The following is an 18,974-nucleotide window of genomic DNA, read 5'->3' as shown; positions in this document are numbered from 1 at the left end:
CTTTTTGTCCATGGTTTGACCTCTTAATCAATTTGGCATTCAAATCTGACAACAAAAAATTTTGGTCAAAATTCATGTGAAAATGGTACCCTCAAATATCCTACATATATGTACGTACATATATCCTATAGGTCAAAATTTCCAACTCCCATAACTCGGTCAAAACTCAACCGATTTTCAAAAGGTTTGGCTTTTCTTCCATGGTTTGACCTCTTAATCAATTTGGCATTCAAATCTGACAACAAAAAATTTTGGTCAAAATTCATGTGAAAATGGTACCCTCAAATATCCTACATATACATATATCCTATAGGTCAAAATTTCCCACTCCCATAACTTGGTCAAAACTCAACCGATTTTCAAAAGGTTTGGCTTTTTGTCCATGGTTTGACCTCTTAATCAATTTGGCATTCAAATCTGACAACAAAAAATTTTGGTCAAAATTCATGTGAAAATGGTACCCTCAAATATCCTACATATACATATATCCTATAGGTCAAAATTTCCCACTCCCATAACTTGGTCAAAACTCAACCGATTTTCAAAAGGTTTGGCTTTTTGTCCATGGTTTGACCTCTTAATCAATTTGGCATTCAAATCTGACAACAAAAAATTTTGGTCAAAATTCATGTGAAAATGGTACCCTCAAATATCTTACATATACATATATCCTATAGGTCAAAATTTCCAACTCCCATAACTCGGTCAAAACTCAACCGATTTTCAAAAGGTTTGGCTTTTTGTCCATGGCTTGGCGTCTTAACCAATTTGACATTCAAATCTGACAACAAAAAATTTTGGTCAAAATTCATGTGAAAATGGTACTCTCAAATATCCTACATATATGTACGTACATATATCCTATAGGTCAAAATTTCCAACTCCCATAACTCGGTCAAAACTCAACCGATTTTCAAAAGGTTTGGCTTTTTGTCCATGGTTTGACCTCTTAATCAATTTGGCATTCAAATCTGACAACAAAAAATTTTGGTCAAAATTCATGTGAAAATGGTACCCTCAAATATCCTACATATACATATATCCTATAGGTCAAAATTTCCAACTCCCATAACTCGGTCAAAACTCAACCGATTTTCAAAAGGTTTGGCTTTTCTTCCATGGTTTGACCTCTTAATCAATTTGGCATTCAAATCTGACAACAAAAAATTTTGGTCAAAATTCATGTAAAAATGGTACCCTCAAATATCCTACATATACATATATCCTATAGGTCAAAATTTCCCACTCCCATAACTTGGTCAAAACTCAACCGATTTTCAAAAGGTTTGGCTTTTTGTCCATGGTTTGACCTCTTAATCAATTTGGCATTCAAATCTGACAACAAAAAATTTTGGTCAAAATTCATGTGAAAATGGTACCCTCAAATATCCTACATATACATATTTCCTATAGGTCAAAATTTCCAACTCCCATAACTCGGTCAAAACTCAACCGATTTTCAAAAGGTTTGGCTTTTTGTCCATGGTTTGGCGTCTTAACCAATTTGACATTCAAATCTGACAACAAAAAATTTTGGTCAAAATTCATGTGAAAATGGTACTCTCAAATATCCTACATATATGTACGTACATATATCCTATAGGTCAAAATTTCCAACTCCCATAACTCGGTCAAAACTCAACCGATTTTCAAAAGGTTTGGCTTTTTGTCCATGGTTTGACCTCTTAATCAATTTGGCATTCAAATCTGACAACAAAAAATTTTGGTCAAAATTCATGTGAAAATGGTACCCTCAAATATCCTACATATATTAAGTGTTATGTGTTAACTTATATATATGTAGGAATATATAAGTTAACACATAACACTTAATATAGGATATTACAGAGGTCAGCGACACCAGCTCCACATGCTGATATAGCACTGAGCCGAATGGTCTTACGAGCTAACAGGGGTCAGCAAAATGCAACATAACACCAGCCGCAGATGCTGACATAGCTCTGGGCCGGATGTTCTTGCACGACGGCAGCGCACGAGGCGCAAGCTAAGCATTCTAGCGGCCGTTGTGAAAGCACACAATAGCTTAGGTATTTTTGATCAATCTTTTGTAAATTTAGTTTTTAATGCGGCTTTCACTGAGGCACATCGGCCCAGAGACTTCGCGCGTAAATTAACTCTCAATATCCTACATATACATATATCCTATAGGTCAAAATTTCCAACTCCCATAACTCGGTCAAAACTCAACCGATTTTCAAAAGGTTTGGCGTTTTGTCCATGGTTTGACCTCTTAATCAATTTGGCATTCAAATCTGACAACAAAAAATTTTGGTCAAAATTCATGTGAAAATGGTACCCTCAAATATCCTACATATACATATATCCTATAGGTCAAAATTTCCAACTCCCATAACTCGGTCAAAACTCAACCGATTTTCAAAAGGTTTGGCTTTTTGTCCATGGTTTGACCTCATTATCAATTTGACATTCAAATCTGACAACATTAATTGTGGTCAAAATTCATGTGAAAATGATACCCTCAAATATCCTACATATATTAAGTGTTATGTGTTAACTTATATATATGTAGGAATATATAAGTTAACACATAACACTTAATATAGGATATTACAGAGGTCAGCGACACCAGCTCCACATGCTGATATAGCACTGAGCCGAATGGTCTTACGAGCTAACAGGGGTCAGCAAAATGCAACATAACACCAGCCGCAGATGCTGACATAGCTCTGGGCCGGATGTTCTTGCACGACGGCAGCGCACGAGGCGCAAGCTAAGCATTCTAGCGGCCGTTGTGAAAGCACACAATAGCTTAGGTATTTTTGATCAATCTTTTGTAAATTTAGTTTTTAATGCGGCTTTCACTGAGGCACATCGGCCCAGAGACTTCGCGCGTAAATTAACTCACTCAAACGGCGTATCGGCCTAGTGTTTTAGAAATTATTACCCAAATAAAGTTAAATATAGATAATCCGCGAGGACTATCATTTAAATCTTAATTTATATATCCTATAGGTCAAAATTTCCAACTCTCATAACTCGGTCAAAACTCAGCCGATTTTCAAAAGGTTTGGCTTTTTGTCCATGGTTTGACCTTATTATCAATTTGACATTCAAATCTGACAACATTAATTTTGGTCGAAATTCATGTGAAAATGGTACCCTCAAATATCCTACATATATGTATGTACATATATCCTATAGGTCAAAATTTCCAACTCCCATAACTCGGTCAAAACTCAACCGATTTTCAAAAGGTTTGGCTTTTTGTCCATGGTTTGACCTCTTAATCAATTTGGCATTCAAATCTGACAACAAAAAATGTTGGTCAAAATTCATGTGAAAATGGTACCCTCAAATATCCTACAAATACATACATATATCCTATAGGTCAAAATTTCCAACTCCCATAACTCGGTCAAAACTCAACCGATTTTCAAAAGGTTTGGCTATTTGTCCATGGTTTGACCTCATTATCAATTTGACATTCAAATCTGACAACATTAATTTTGGTCAAAATTCATGTGAAAATGGTACCCTCAAATATCCTACATATATGTATGTACATATATCCTATAGGTCAAAATTTCCAACTCCCATAACTCGGTCAAAACTCAACCGATTTTCAAAAGGTTTGGCTTTTTGTCCATGGTTTGACCTCTTAATCAATTTGGCATTCAAATCTGACAACAAAAAATTTTGGTCAAAATTCATGTGAAAATGGTACCCTCAAATATCCTACATATACATATATCCTATAGGTCAAAATTTCCAACTCCCATAACTCGGTCAAAACTCAACCGATTTTCAAAAGGTTTGTCTTTTTGTCCTTGGTTTGACCTCATTATCAATTTGACATTCAAATCTGACAACATTAATTTTGGTCAAAATTCATGTGAAAATGGTACCCTCAAATATCCTACATATATGTACGTACATATATCCTATAGGTTAAAATTTCCAACTCCCATAACTCGGTCAAAACTCAACCGATTTTCAAAAGGTTTGGCTTATTGTCCATGGTTTGACCTCATTATCAATTTGACATTCAAATCTGACAACATTAATTTTGGTCAAAATTCATGTGAAAATGGTACCCTCAAATATCCTACATATACATATATCCTATAGGTCAAAATTTCCAACTCCCATAACTTGGTCAAAACTTAACCGATTTTCAAAAGGTTTGGCTTTTTGTCCATGGTTTGACCTCATTATCAATTTGACATTCAAATCTGACAACATTAATTTTGGTCGAAATTCATGTGAAAATGGTACCCTCAAATATCCTACATATATACTATAGGTCAAAATTTCCAACTCCCATAACTCGGTCAAAACTCAACCGATTTTCAAAAGGTTTGGCTTTTTATCCATGGTTTGGCCTCTTAATCAATTTGACATTCAAATCTGACAACATTAATTTTGGTCAAAATTCATGTGAAAATGGTACCCTCAAATATCCTACATATACATATATCCTATAGGTCAAAATTTCCAACTCCCATAACTTGGTCAAAACTCAACCGATTTTCAAAAGGTTTGGCTTTTTGTCCATAGTTTGACCTCATTATCAATTTGACATTCAAATCTGACAACATTAATTTTGGTCGAAATTCATGTGAAAATGGTACCCTCAAATATCCTACATATACATATATACTATAGGTCAAAATTTCCAACTCCCATAACTCGGTCAAAACTCAACCGATTTTCAAAAGGTTTGGCTTTTTATCCATGGTTTGACCTCTTAATCAATTTGACATTCAAATCTGACAACATTAATTTTGGTCAAAATTCATGTGAAAATGGTACCCTCAAATATCCTACATATACATATATCCTATAGGTCAAAATTTCCAACTCCCATAACTTGGTCAAAACTCAACCGATTTTCAAAAGGTTTGGCTTTTTATCCATGGTTTGACCTCATTATCAATTTGACATTCAAATCTGACAACATTAATTTTGGTTAAAATTCATGTGAAAATGGTACCCTCAAATATCCTACATATACATATATCCTATAGGTCAAAATTTCCAACTCCCACAACTCGGTCAAAACTCAACCGATTTTCGAAAGGTTTGGCTTTTTGTCCATGGTTTGACCTCTTAATCAATTTGGCATTCAAATCTGACAAAAAAAAATTTTGGTCAAAATTCATGTGAAAATGGTACCCTCAAATATCCTACATATACATATATCCTATAGGTCAAAATTTCCAACTCCCATAACTCGGTCAAAACTCAACCGATTTTCGAAAGGTTTGGCGTTTTGTCCATGGTTTGACCTCTTTATCAATTTGGCATTCAAATCTGACAACAAAAAATTTTGGTCAAAATTCATGTGAACATGGTACCCTCAAATATCCTACATATACATATATCCTATAGGTCAAAATTTCCCACTCCCATAACTTAGTCAAAACTCAACCGATTTTCAACAGGTTTGGCTTCTCCGACCCCATAGAGTATATATATTCGAGTCGATCTTGCCATGTCCGTCTGTCTGTCCGTCCGTCCGTCCGTCCGTCCATCGGTTCTTATGTATGAACGCAAGGATCTCAGAACCTATAAGAGCTAGAGACTTGAATTTTAGATATAGATTCTCCTAGCTCCCGCGCAGATCGAGTTTGTTTCCGATAATCGATAACTTGCTCCGTTTCCAAGCAATCGATAAAAATCTATATCGATATCCTGTTTTTTGGGTAATTTTGGTAAATAATAAGAGCTAGAGTTACCAAACTTGACATATAGCTTCTAAAATAGAATATATGTATATATGCATTTGATGTTGGAAGAAGAGGGTTCAGGGTATCCCCTAGTCGGGAGCTCCCGACTAGAACCTCTTACTTGTTAGTAGATCTTTTTGGCTGTTCGAGCCAAATCTAGCTCTTTTTTATGATTGAACAAACAAACTGGCTGTAATTCAGTTAAAACTTTCCGAAGCGGACACTCCTTACAATCATATCCAATTAAATACTACCTCCAATAAAAGGCAGGTACACTTTATTTACTTATGTTCTTTAAATGAAAAGTGTGTCTTAAATTTCAGCCAGCATTTGGTCAAAATGAAAATCAAAAGCAATTTAGAGGCCACTTTATTCAATTAGTTGGACGCATTGTAAGCCGTAGTAAGCAGCCCGGCACATTTATCTTTTTGTTTTTGGACAACTTGTTCTTCTTTATTTTTTCGTACCATATTCTAAGCTGCGTAATTTGTAGCCGCTTTGTGGCCAGATACTTGGTCTGAGCACTGCGCACCGCCCACACCTGAGTCCAATAATAATAGAGGTATTCCCTGCAAGCATGTAAGTGTGCCAAAGAGTGTGGGAATTCTTTCTATTATTTTGTGTGTTTGCGTTTTGCATGCTTTGTTATGAATTCTTGTGAAATATGTTTGTCGAGGCTTTATTAAGCAGCTACTTACACGTCCAGTCCAGGCATGGGCGGGGGGTGTGGCTTGAATGGAAATTAATTAAATTTCGACTGCAACATGACAATGCGTTTGACAATGGCTGTCAACGATAAGCGATAAGCGCTAATAAAATGCAATTACCCGGATTCCAAATGCGCACAGAACATGGCAGCCGAATGCCTGCTGGCTGCTGCTCCAGCTTGCCCCTCATCTTCCCCCTCTTCTTCTTCTACCAGTTATTGTAGCTGAACAAGCCCATTGGCCAGCTCGGACTGTCAGTTATTTCAACGCTCCATTTCATTTGTTTTGACAAGCCAAAGACTTAAATCACAAATGACTTATGGAAAAAAAATCAAAAAAAAAATGGCTAGGAAAAGCGCGAAGAAAAATGACAAAAGCCGCAGCCAAGTAAAATGAGCGAAATGCCAAAGCCGGACAATGCCAAAGCAGCTGCAAACATGCCACCAGCTCCGCATTCTCCAGCCAGAGTCTGGCTGCCTTCTGGACTCGATGCGTCTGCGGCGCGTGTCGTGAGCAAACAAGATAATGTTACAGCCAGTCAACGCAAATTGAGCAGCATGACGTTGGGCATGGGCGAACGCATTCCCCCACTTTAGATACCCTCGAAAAAAAATACCGGAAAAAAAACTGTTGCCTAATTGCAAGGCACATACACCAAGGACATTATAATATATATATCACAACATTTTCCCAAGATTTTTGTCTTTTTCCTATCAATTTTGCATATTAATATTTTTAAATTTTGAAAAATAAATCGATAGATAGTAAAATTAATTACAATGATTTGACAGAAAATAAGCTTTAAAAAAAAGGCCGCGCAATTTCAATTTCGAAAAGCGGGTTTCTTAATTTAAGCTAACATTTCATTGCAATCAAGACAAAGTTCATAATATATATATACATCGATATCGAAGTCCAAGACTGCTGAATACCAACGAATAAGCTTGAATATTTTGTTTTTCTTTCCTTTACGAATTTAGTCTAAAGCTAAAAGCTGTATTTTAATAAACCCTACTTCCTCTGAAATTAAGCTCGAACAATACCAAGCTCTCAAGCAAGTCGAGTACTTGAACCCTGAATTTTGTTCTTAAGACCAACTGGATCTCGAAAGTTTGCTACATTTAAGAACTTGTTTTTCATTTTTCTAGGGTATCTAGCAGTCCACCGCCTGTGATCTCACTTGGATTTAAGTTCCTTTTTGGCACAAAATGCAAATGAAAACGTCTCAACTTACGCGCTGACTGGCCACAGCAATATGCGGCTTGGCGTGGCGCTTGCTGTGGGTGGGTTTTGGCCATCTTCTTGGCCGACTAGCTGACTGGCCAAAATGAAAGTGCCGCCACATTCTGGCCAAATGCGCTGGCAACCAAATGATTGATCACGGGCATCAATTTACAGCCTTATTGCATTTGGCCTTCGACAAGTTTTCGGTCGCACTTTAAGCGAGAGAAAAAAAAGAAAAGAAAAGAAAAGAAAAGAACTTAAAGGCTAAAAGTTGAGCAAATCTTGGCGAGCTATTTTCCAAAGAACTTTTTTTTTTGTTGGCTTTCGGTTTGGAACGTTTATGAAAATGTCTGGTACATGTTTCGCCTGCGCAAACAGAATGCGAGTGCTGCAATAAAATTCCATTACAGCCGCTTGACTTCAGAACTTGGCCAAAAAATGAAAAAGCCAAAATTCGCTGCGAAGGAGAGTGTATTAAAAGGCAAGCGCTACGTGAGTGCATACCCCGCATGTGTGTGTGCGTGTGTGTGTGTGTGTTGTATGTGTGTTGGCGTTTTGCATATTTTATGAAACTTGGCGAGCATTTAACGTGCCGCCCAACACACTCGACTCTGCTGCAAACTCATTACTTGAATTTATTTAGCACTTAAACAAAATGTTTCATTTGCCACCGAATGTGGCAGCAACAGCAGCGTCTGCGGCAGCAACAGTTGCAGCTGTGTTGCGGCACAAAGTGTTGTCAGCTCAGCTATGCAATATGGTTTTATTTGCTGCATGCCGCTGCACTTGCAACACCTCATGCCACACCGAGATCAGGCACACGCCTCGCTGGCCGATGCACAACTCCGTACGGCCGCCAGCCAAATGCTGTCCGCACTCTGGTCGAGCTGTTGCTGCCGCTGCTGGACACAGTTCGCATACTCCTTGATCCGTCGCAGCTGTTGCAGAGCGCCACCGGGAGCAACATCTATGTCCAGCATGAAGCAGCCCGATTGCGGCTCGTGCACATAGCCGCACACATGGCAGATATCTGCTGCGGCCTGCAACATCTGCGGATTGTGCACGCAGGCGGCCAGCGTGGGCGTGGACAGGCACAGATCGATGCTGCTCGGCTCTGAACTGGTCGGCAGATGGGGCAGCTCAATGCCACAGCGTATGCACTTCTCTAGTTTCTGCGCATCACATTCACAGATGGCACACTCCTCATCCACCTGCCGCTGGCGGCAGGTGCGACGCGGCTCGTAATACAAACGCTGAAGGTGAACTTTGCGCTTTCTCAACTGCTGTGCTTGGGGCCTTTGCCCCTTGCTAACCTTGCGCCGGCACGAACTGTCTCCAGGTAGCCGCTCGCTCAGCGTGTCGTCAGCCTGAACGCTCGAAAACATCGATTCGCGCTTGTCCCGGTTAAAGTATCGGGCATGGGCCGCCCATATGCTCTGCAAATAGCGCATCGAGTAGCGATCATCCATGCGCTTCAGCTGCCTGTTGGTCAGGGACTCCAATGAGACGCCGCTCCAGCGACTGTCATCCGTGGACACTGTCGACATTTTACTTTTGCGCAAAATATGCTCGTTTATAATACGATCATTGATCGCGGCACGCGCTGCTATCTTCTCATCTAGATATTGATCGAAGGAATCATTGCTCTTCTGTCGCGCCAAAGGGCTGCCCTGATCGATCACCGATAGTTTGGCGCCCTTTTGTATGGCCTCGCTGACAATTTCGTTGATATATTTTAGATAATGTTCGCGCAACATATTAAATATGTCACCTTTGGGTATGCCCACACCCTTTAAATCCTGATAGACGCTGTACAAATTTTTCCACATATAATGCTTGTGCACGGCTTCGACAATGGTCTTTTTGTCGGCCAATATGTCCATCATGCTGGGTCCCTGTATTACGTCCCTGAGCAGCCTTTGAATTGGTCGATATTTTTTACTGTCATCCGTTTCAAATATATTCATTAGCACCTGTCCGGCACGCCGCTTCATTCTGGACGCATTCGTCAGAAAGAGACGCCATTGGGCATTCTTCAGTTCCTGCCTAATGCCGGCGGGCACAGATTTATTGCGCAACAGCTCATTAACATCGTCCGTAACACGTTCCTTGGGTGTTATGGCAATGCTCGATGATGCCACCGAATCGATAGCTTTCTCCAACTCCACCTCAGCTGGGGGCTGCCAAATGTCAGTGCTTGACCGCCTTTCTGGTTCAGCTATTGGTTCCGCCGGTTTCTTTAACGGCTCCTTGTCCTGCATCTTGCTGTGCATTTTCGATATCTTGTCACGGATCTTTGCTGACATCGTCAACTTAATCTGCTGCAGCGATTTCAGGCGGGAGCTGCGTTTGCTCGACTGACTCCGACGCGATAGCAGTGAAGGTCGGCCGACGCTGCCCATTGATGTTACCGACTTGCGTAACGTTTGGATTTCCTTTTGGAATCTGATCAGCTGATCGCTGCCATAGACTGGCTGCGTGACTCTTTTTGGTTCCAGCTTTTGCTTCAGATCCACATCAAGGTCCAGCATCTCCTCGACTGTTATCTTCATTCCTCGCTTGGATCTCTGGCGTCTTAATGCCGGTTGATTATGCTCCTCACGTTTGGGCTTTTTCGGTTTATCGACGACCGGTTCCATAATTTTACGCAGCTTTCGTTTAAAGTGCTGCAATTGCTTGAACGAGAGGATTTCATTTAGAGAGTTCATGTAATATTGCTTGCCACGCGCTATGGACACCCTGGGCTTAACTTTATGCTTTACGTGATAGGGCTTGGGTATGAAATCTTCGGGTAATTCAATGCGTTGGGTTATCAAATGACGATGCGGCCGTTGCTTGCGCTTGTCGTGCCCCTTGCGCAGCACCTCGACATTCCAGAAGTTGCTAAACTCACTGATATTATCCTTATTGAAATGCCATCGCCTTTTGGGCTTCCGTGCACCGCTCATCATATATTTGCGTATCTGCTCAGTTTCTGCCTTGCTGTACTTCATCATCATTTCCCAGACGCCGTATCGCTTGTGCCGCTTGCGGACGACACGTTGAACATGGCGAACGGCGTTTGCGATCAACCGCTGCCGTTTGGGCAATACTCTATATTGTTTGCGCAATTCACGCAGACGCTCATTCAATGCGAGCTCCTGTTTGCGCAAACTCTGAACATTCTGCAGCTCCCTTCTGTGCATTTTCTGGCAATTGCGCAACCATTTTGTGTACATCTGCCACGTGCGACTGAACTGCGCCTTCATTTGGGCCGTGGCCAACACTTTGGTGTCCGTCAGCTTCATGTCGATCAGTTTGCGCAGATTGTCCAGCAGCACTTGGCGTATCTGTCGCATCGAGCTCAGGCGCTGACGTGCCTGCCTTTTGTATCTCATCAGCCGGTTGGTCTTGCGGCTGATCTGCTTCCGGAGCGACAGCATTAGGCGCCAACGATCGGACAGCGAATGCATTTTGTCGCAGTTGCTCTCAATTAAGTTGCTTTATTTTTCCTTTTCTGTTACGTTTTATAAAACCCTTTTGAGTTAATTAAATCAAAGTTTTTCTCATTTGTTACATACACAAAAAATTTGGAATTTTTTTTCAATACACAAATTGAGTTGCGAATATATTTCAAAACTAATTCCTGCCAAGTGTCTTATAGCCTTAAAACCGTTGAAGCCCAGAGTAAAGTAATTTTAAATTATACCCTGTACACGTTGAGTGCGGGTACGTAGGGTAAATAGGTTATGTGAAAACTTTGAATGATCCAGCTCCAACTTCATAAAGAATTATGGATTTCAAATAATTATTATATACGCTGTACCTATTGCTAAGTTTTCATGGGGTATATTGATTTCGTGCAAATTATGCAACAGCCAGATTAACCCATATGCGACTCCAGAAAGTATTACGGATTAAAATAATTTTTGAGTATACCCTTAGCCATTTAATATATGTGAAGAGGGTATAATGATTATGTGCCAAGCTATGCGACAGACTTATTCAACCAGATTCGACTTCATAAAGCAGTATGAATATAAAAAATGTTTTAATAATACCCTATATCTAGTGAATGTGTCTAAATGGGGTATGCAAATGTACGCAAATGGCAAGAAGAACCAGGTCCGGCTACATCAAGCATTATGTATTTGAAATAACTTTTCATTGCCCGCTGTACCCATTGAAATGTGTAAGCAGGGTATATTGATTCGTGCAATAATGTATTGAATAGAGGTAAATATAATTCCATAGGAACGATCGGCCAAAACTTAAGCTCGAGATATCGCAGTTGAACCAACCATTTACTAGTTAAGCTATGCTACTTATATATGAAATCTTCAAGATCGGACTACTATATATTATATAGCTCTATAGGAGGAATCGGTTGAAAAATGAGTATTTGTATGGCAAAGTATTTTGTTTTTCAAGATATTTTCATCAAACAGCATTTACGAGCTTCCCTATACTCACATATCTTGAAAGCCGTAGCGCAAAAGTCTTTCTAGTTATTCCTAAGAGCTAACCATAATTGATTGATCTTAACGAGCTGGCTTATGCTGGGCAGAGTCATGTGTTCAAGTAGCAAGTGGGGCTTTTCTTCTACTTTGGTCGCAATGTAAGTCCCCGATTAGACCCAAACGGCCGAAACGTTATCAGCAAAGGCGACCCCAAACAAGTGCAAACAAATGTAAACCACATCGTGATAGGAAAGCACAACCGCAACGGCAGCTAGTATAAAAGCCATATGGACTCCAACAGAGCATCAGCAATCAGCTGCAACAGCTTGAAGCAATCGAACCAATTATCAAATCCAAATCAAATCAAAAAGATGACTCAAATGTTTGCCACCTGCATCATTGTCAGCTGCATTGGGCTGCTGGGCGTTTCTGGCGCACCAATGCAGCCACAGCCAGCGCACCTGGTCAACTATCCGACGGTGCGTGTGCGCCGTCAGGTGTTGGGCGGCGCGCTTACCTCGAATCCGGCGGGTGGCGCTGATGCGCGCCTGGATCTGACCAAGGCCTTGGGCACGCCGGAGCACAATCTAATTGGCCAGGTGTTTGCTGCGGGCAATACAGAAGCCGGCGGACCCGCTGCCAAGCCCGTCACCAGCGGCGCCACCTTGGCCTACAACAAGTAAGTTTTGCACACAGGGTCAAAAATCTCAACTAATATCCATTGCACACAGTCAGGGACTGGGCGCGGAGCTGACCAAGACGCACACGCCGGGCGTGCGGGACAGCTTGCAGCAAACGGCGATTGCGAATCTGTTCAACGATGGCGTTCACAATGTGGATGCCAAGGCATTCGCCTCACAGAATCAGCTGGCCAACGGCTTCAAGTTCGATCGCAATGGCGCCGCCCTGGACTATGCCCATATCAATGGACATGGCGCCAGCGTGACGCACAGCAATATACCCGGCTTTGGCAAGCAGCTGGAGCTGGCCGGTCGTGCCAATCTCTGGCAGTCGCAGGATCGCAATACGCGCCTAAATCTGAGCAGCACCGCCTCCAAGTGGATGAGCGGTCCGCTCAACGGCAGATCCGACTTTGGCGCCAACCTGGGTCTGACCCATTATATTGGCTAGAGAGGAGTTCAACAATATCTGAGCCAGGAGCTGACTATTTCCTAAGTCGACAGCCCAGAAGCTGTTGTTGCAGATATTCAAAAAATTCACCATTTGCGCAAAATGGGCGAAAGTAAAATGTAAGTTTTTGCAAATTCACCGCTTTTGGCGGAATATAAATGAAACTTCTGAATATGAATTTGAACTTCTTCAAAAGCCCATAACATATATAAAAATAGAATAATTTTAATAATCAAATGAAGAGAAAAAACAGAAAGAAAAATATTGGATTTAAAGACCAATAAAAGCCCTTGCCTGCTGCTCGCCCACCTCCTTGAAGATCTCCGCCGTCCTGAGCAGCTTGATAAAGCGTGGCGTATAATCCTGATAAGCCTGCTGATCATCGGCATCGTCACTGATGCTGCTCTTGCGCAGCACATTCTGCAGCTGGACATTGCGCTGCCCACGCTCCAGCGTGTCCGACATTTTGCGCAAATAGATCAGATCCATGAGCAGCTCGTCCCGCACACTGGCCGCATGCTGTTGCTCCTCCAGCGGCAGTTCCTCGTACTGGCGCAACAGCTTCTTGACAATACGTGACTTTTGCTCAATGTTCGCCGGGTCCAGGATGCGCAACTTCTGGTCGTAATCATCGGCGAGCACACGCAAATTGGCCTCACGTTTGTCACGCGACTTCTGCTGCTCGGCCATCGTTTTCATGATGATGTTGTAGAACTCGACCAGATCTGGACGCAATGGAATGCAATTGCGCTGTTGCATCTGCTTATCGATTATATCGCTAATCGACTCTATGGTGCGACGCAGCATTTCCTCCTTCTCCTGCAGATCCTTCTCGTTCTTATTGTTGCGTATCTGATAGAAATTCTTGGGATGCTTCGCGGCGCACTTGTTGTTACGCGTCAGCACCGGGATCAGCGCATCCAGGCTGGGATCGTTGCCGACCATATCGAAGACAGCCGTCACAATATCCTCGGACAGTCGACCCGTTAGCAGCTTGTTATAATTCTCGGAATATGGTTCGTTTAGATCCAATTTGCGAGCGCCCGCAGTGCACTCGGCGCCAGGCTTGCCATCTGGATCGCCCGTGCAATTGCTGCTGCTGCTGGGCATTAGCTTTAGTTGCGGGCCAACTGTTTACCCCCGCCCCCATCCCGGCACTTACCTCTTGGCCTGCTCGGCTTTAGCTTTTTTGGCGGCAGCTGACTTTTTCTTTTCGGCCCGCTTGCCGCCCGGCGCGTGACCCTTTTTGCCCTTCGACTTGCGCCTGTCCTTGCACTCCTCCTCGCTGCGCTGCCTGGCCTGCCGCGAGTAACGCTCCTCGCTGTCCAGATCCTCTTCGTTGTCATCGACCAGTGCATCCTGCAGCGTATAGTAGGCGTCCGCATTGAGTCGCTGCTGGCTTGGCTGCACACAAATCGAACCGTTGCCATAGATTTGCTTGGTTCGCGGATCGGAGCAGACGCGCGCATTTAGGGACACATTCAGCTTGACTGCATCGGGACTGTTGCAGGGATTCGATGCCTGTTGCTCTTCTCCGGCTGGTATTGCAGTGGTTCCAGTTGCTTCGGTTGAGATGGGCACACAGTCCGGATTTAAGGTGCTGCCGCCGGCTGCAGCAGCTGTTGTTCCCGCTGCTGTTATTGTTACGCAAGGATCATTCACCACGTTCAGCTTGTTGCCCTTGTTGAAGAGTGGCCCGAAATAACGATGCACGCCATACAAGGGTTTCAGTTGATTGGTTTCCAGACTTGTCGCCGCCGCCTGCTGCTGCTGCTGATGCTGCTGTGGCATAAGCTGTTGCTGCTGCTGCTGATGCAACTGTGGCTGCTGCTGTTGCTGTTGCTGCTGCTGTTGCTGCTGCTGTTGCAGCTCTTGCTGCTGCTGCGCCAATGGCGGCTTCTGCAGCTTGGACAGCTCGTTGAACAAGTGCGTCAAATTAAAGTTGGCCTTAAAATTGTTGGCCTGTTGCTGTTGCTGCAGCTGCAGCTGCTGCTGTTGCGGCTGTTGTCGCTGCAACACTTGCGGCTGGCATGGCTGCAGCTGTTGCGGTAGCAACTGTTGCTGCGGTACAAAAGGCTGCGGCTGTTGTAGTTGATGTTGCTGTAGCTGCTGCTGCTGCTGATAGACCAAGTTATTGTTGCGCTGATTCATCATGGGCACCTGATAACGCGAATTGGAGAACGTATTGCTTTCAACGGTGCCCACTTCCTGTGCTGCTTCCTCTTTCTTAAAGATCGAGCGCTGATGTCGCGGATAGGGCAGGCCATCGCCCTCGTTGTCCTCCTCTGTTTCTAGCGTTAACATGCCGTTGCCCAAGCTGCCAAAACCCACGCGATTGCCATTATGATCCTCAAAGGAATCCAACAGCTTCGAGCTGCGCTTCCTGGCGTCCTGCGGCTCCAACAGTGCCTCAGATTGCGGCTCCAGTTGTGGCTGCGGCTCTAATTGTGGATTCAACTGTGCGTCCAACTGTGCCTCCGACTGTGACTCCGGCGTTGCCTGGGACTGTGGCGGTCTATTCGACTGCCCTTCCGACTGTTCCTCCGGCAGAAGATCCGACTGTGATTGTGCTTGTGGCCCCATCTGTGCATTTGCCTCGGCAGCCGCCTGTTGCTTCAACTGTGCCTCGGCTTGTGGCTCCAACTTTGGTTGTCTTTTAGATCTTGGCTCTGGTTCCAATTGCGGCGCCGACTGACCCTCCGGCTGTGGCTCCGATAGTGCATCCGACTGTCCCTCCGAGTGGGACTCGGACTGCCCCTCCGACTGTCCCGCCACCTGTGGCTCCGACAGACCCTCTGACTGTCCCTCCGCGTGCGTGCGTGTCTGTGGATCCGACTGTCCTTCTGACAGTGGCTCCGCTTGTGTCTCCACTGGCGCCTGATCCACAGAACGTTTGCTGCGTCGCTTATAATGTGGCGTCTCATTGGCCACGTTGGCATTGTGGTTGGCCTTCTGGCGATGCACTCTGTGCCAGCTCCAGCGCTTGATGTGACGCTTGTCGCGATCCTTGTCGCTGGAATGCTGTGAGATCTTGTTGGCCAGCAGCTTGACTACGGCATCCGGATGACTCTTGCAGATGCCGCTGCGTGGCCCCAGCTCTGCCACTTTATGTGGCTGCTCTCGCTTCAGCTTGCCATTGTTGGCCTTCTGTAAGCCATCGTCCTTTTGCTTGGCCGCCAGCTGACCCATCGGCTGCGCCTTGTTCACCAACTGCGATTTGGCTTCATTGATTAGTTGAGTCTCCGGCATCTGCATCTGCGCCTGTGCCCGCAGCTGTTTGGGCTCATTAACATTGACCGCCTGCAGTTGCTTATCCGCTGACTGGACATCCGTTGCAATTTCCTTGACTTGTGTGTGACCCTGCGGCTTGGGCTCCACAATGGGATCGACGGCTTCGGCTTTGACAGCTGCTGTTTGTTGCTCCTCTTTGGCCGCATTAGCTTGTGCCATGTCCAGCTTGGCCTGCACTTTGTCGCCTGCTGCCGCAGGGGCAGACAGCTTGGCCATTAGATCCTCCGCCTCTGGCAGTTTGTCCTTACCTTGCTCTGCCTTAGCCAAGCCGGCTTCACTCTGCTCCAGCTGGGCATCAGTTTCCAGCAGCTGCTCCGGATGACGCTTGTAGCGATCTCGCTCCACCTTCAGCTTGGCATTCGCATGTGCATAGTCCCGCAGATTGGGCAAGCTGCGCTGCTGACTAAGCGCGGGAAACTGTTCAAAATGGGGCAAATGATAATCGTAGCTTTGGGGCATGTCCATTAAATGGACATTCGGGGCATCCAGACTGGAGCCGACACTGCTATCGAGCGCGTTGAGCGTATCATATGATGATACCGGTGAAATCTTTTCCTCCTCGCCATCCAGCTGCCGCTGCTGCAGCTGCTGCTGCTGTGCCTTGTGACGCTCCCGCTCCAGCTTCCGCTCGCGTCGCATTATTATATCGTCCACGTAGTGGGCGCGCAGCGTATCCGTGAGCGCATTGCTGGGCAGCGAGGGTCCCATGCCCTTGCGCATCAGCCTGTTGCTCGTCTTCAGCTTGATCTCGTTCATCGGATTGAAGCCGCTGGTGGAGCTGCGCTTCTTGAGGATGCCGCTGGGATAGCGCGTTTTGGCCGATTGCTCGGCTGCCTCTTGTTCGATCTTGGACAGCTTGTAGTTGGCCTCGTGTGACAGATTGTTGGGATTGGACACGCGCGCGACCTGGAGGCGTGCCAGCGTCTGTTCGTAGACACCATCGGGCACTGGCTCATCGCCATACTGTGGCAGCTGGCCGGCCTCCTTGTTTGACTTGGCCTGCTTTCGCTCCTCTGCTCGACTCTGCTCCATCTCCTGATTGTGCAGCAGCCGCTGCACATGCTTCAGCTTTATGTCCAGCTCGGTGGCGCCACCGCGTATCACCTCGTACGGCTGCTTCTCGGGCAAATGTTTGACGGGCAGATTCATATCCGTCAAGTCCTGGTACTTTTTCTTAACCTTGCCCATCTCGGTTTGCTCCATGGCTTTCCCATAGCTGTCCCCATACACCCTGGACTTGAGCTTCTCAGTGCCGCGTGAGTATTTGCCGGAGGCGGAATCAACCAACGCTGAGGTTTCCTCTGCTGCGCCAGCAGCTGCTGCTACTGCATCCTCATTTGTTCCTGCTGCTGCGGCTCCGCCGGCTTTTCCGGCTACTTCCCCCGCACCTGCTGCTGGCAACACATGCACCACGCCCGCTTGCATATCACGAAACCAATCATCGGCCGCCTGCTGCAGCTCCTTGTCATCCTTCTCCGGCGCGATTTCCTTTTCGCCGGCCTGTGCGAAACTGGCCAGCAGATCGTCTATGCTGTTGCGTCTATGCCTATATAGCTCGGCGCCCTGCACATCGCCATAATTGGAGCGAATCTCGTGCAGCTGCTCGTGCGCCTCCTGCACGGAATTGTGAAAGCTGCGCAATTGTTCGCTGCCCGCCTGCGGCTCTGCCTGCGGTGCCAGGGTATTGGTGGTGCCTGTGAGCACCATTAGGGTCCACCAGAACTGTAGAAAGATCATGCTCACCAGCTGAGACGAGTTTAAATTGACTTACAAAATATATACTTATACATATATATGATGTATACAAAGCCGACTGCAAAACGAATTCAATTGAAAAGTTTTGCGCCAACTGCCTGCGATTGAGTTTTCATTAACTTGGCAACAGGTTGTCGTCCAGGAGAGCTGCTCCGAGCGAGGGGTGGGAGGGGAAGGAAGCCAACTTTTTGACAGCCACTGATAAGAGGCAAAGAGTCGTGAGTCGAGTGCAGCATCCATGTGGCATTGTGTGCAAGTTTTTGCACGGCGGCGGTTTCCGACAGCCGCTGCCAGCTGTTTAACATGAAATGTTCTTTGTTGCCAATACACAACACACACACACACACGCGCACACGCGCACACATGGCAGTCGCATTGTTAGCTGCGTTTCCCCATGTAAATCACATTTTTGTTTTATGCCAAAACTTTTGCCCAGCAAGCAAACGGAGCTGGCTGGGAACGCGGCCATGGGGGCGTATGCGCAACGACAATAACATTTCCTATTTCCTCCTGGCTGTCTGTTTGTCTGGTTGCGTGTGTGTATGTGTGTGCGTGTGTGTATCAATGCCAAAGTCAGCACAATGCACGCCTCGAAATAATTGAATATTATCAAATGTGCTGGCAACAACAACAAGTATCTCTCGTGCAACCGCTTTCGCAGTGAACCACAGTTAAAACTAATGTAATTAGCGGCTTGATTAAAAGTTTTGCGGCTT

At 44.9% G+C, this 18,974-nt stretch overlaps 4 protein-coding genes across 10 annotated transcripts; 1 reads left to right on the top strand and 3 right to left on the bottom strand.

The window, feature by feature from the left end:
- Positions 1-5,982: 5,982 nt before the first annotated feature.
- On the bottom strand, positions 5,983-7,113 carry LOC115760888. 7 transcript variants are annotated; one of them, XR_004017694.1, is made up of 3 exons: positions 6,539-7,108; positions 6,410-6,468; positions 5,983-6,280 (listed from the first exon to the last, which is right to left on the bottom strand). XR_004017694.1 is itself a non-coding variant. In XM_030702452.1 (3 exons), exons 1-3 carry the CDS (start codon positions 6,606-6,608, stop codon positions 6,185-6,187), a joined length of 198 nt encoding a protein of 65 aa, XP_030558312.1. In that variant the 5' UTR covers positions 6,609-7,091; the 3' UTR covers positions 5,983-6,184. The 7 variants fall into 7 exon arrangements, 2 of the variants coding, with proteins under 2 accessions (XP_030558312.1, XP_030558311.1); XR_004017693.1 differs by having other exon boundaries at positions 5,983-6,321; positions 6,539-7,107; XR_004017692.1 differs by having other exon boundaries at positions 5,983-6,351; positions 6,539-7,106.
- A 1,162-nt stretch (positions 7,114-8,275) lies between these two features.
- Positions 8,276-11,216, bottom strand: LOC115761016. The gene has a single exon (XM_030702631.1). It carries the CDS (start codon positions 11,092-11,094, stop codon positions 8,455-8,457), a length of 2,640 nt encoding a protein of 879 aa, XP_030558491.1. The 5' UTR covers positions 11,095-11,216; the 3' UTR covers positions 8,276-8,454.
- Positions 11,217-12,367: 1,151 nt separating this feature from the next.
- Positions 12,368-13,284, top strand: LOC115760884 (attacin-C). Its single transcript, XM_030702446.1, has 2 exons — positions 12,368-12,760; positions 12,813-13,284. The coding sequence occupies exons 1-2, from the start codon at positions 12,369-12,371 to the stop codon at positions 13,210-13,212; spliced, it is 792 nt and encodes a 263-aa protein (XP_030558306.1). The 5' UTR covers position 12,368; the 3' UTR covers positions 13,213-13,284.
- Positions 13,285-13,423: 139 nt separating this feature from the next.
- LOC115760883 (titin homolog) lies at positions 13,424-18,291 on the bottom strand. The gene is made up of 2 exons (XM_030702445.1): positions 14,375-18,291; positions 13,424-14,314 (listed from the first exon to the last, which is right to left on the bottom strand). Exons 1-2 carry the CDS (start codon positions 18,238-18,240, stop codon positions 13,483-13,485), a joined length of 4,698 nt encoding a protein of 1,565 aa, XP_030558305.1. The 5' UTR covers positions 18,241-18,291; the 3' UTR covers positions 13,424-13,482.
- Positions 18,292-18,974: the final 683 nt, after the last annotated feature.

This window comes from Drosophila novamexicana, unplaced genomic scaffold, assembly GCF_003285875.2.
Source record: "Drosophila novamexicana strain 15010-1031.04,08,12 unplaced genomic scaffold, DnovRS2.1 tig00000462-arrow-pilon, whole genome shotgun sequence".
Lineage (NCBI taxonomy): Eukaryota > Metazoa > Arthropoda > Insecta > Diptera > Drosophilidae > Drosophila > Drosophila novamexicana.
The sequence above is the reverse complement of the archived record's forward strand: the minus strand, read 5'-3'. Positions and strand labels throughout refer to the sequence as shown.

Bases quoted from the DNA above. Each gene is read 5' to 3' on its own strand.
- LOC115760884 (XM_030702446.1), top strand. From the start codon at position 12,369: ATGGACTCCAACAGAGCATCAGCAATCAGCTGCAACAGCTTGAAGCAA. The intron at 12,761-12,812 runs GTAAGTTTTGCA...CATTGCACACAG, and splicing joins GCCACCTTGGCCTACAACAA to TCAGGGACTGGGCGCGGAGC.
- LOC115761016 (XM_030702631.1), bottom strand. From the start codon at position 11,094: ATGCATTCGCTGTCCGATCGTTGGCGCCTAATGCTGTCGCTCCGGAAG.
- LOC115760888 (XM_030702451.1), bottom strand. From the start codon at position 6,608: ATGAGGGGCAAGCTGGAGCAGCAGCCAGCAGGCATTCGGCTGCCATGT. The intron at 6,442-6,538 runs GTAATTGCATTT...TTTCCATTCAAG, and splicing joins TGTGCGCATTTGGAATCCGG to CCACACCCCCCGCCCATGCC. The intron at 6,322-6,409 runs GTAAGTAGCTGC...ACAAAATAATAG, and splicing joins CCCATGCCTGGACTGGACGT to AAAGAATTCCCACACTCTTT.
- LOC115760883 (XM_030702445.1), bottom strand. From the start codon at position 18,240: ATGATCTTTCTACAGTTCTGGTGGACCCTAATGGTGCTCACAGGCACC. The intron at 14,315-14,374 runs GTAAGTGCCGGG...GCTAATGCCCAG, and splicing joins AAAGCCGAGCAGGCCAAGAG to CAGCAGCAGCAATTGCACGG.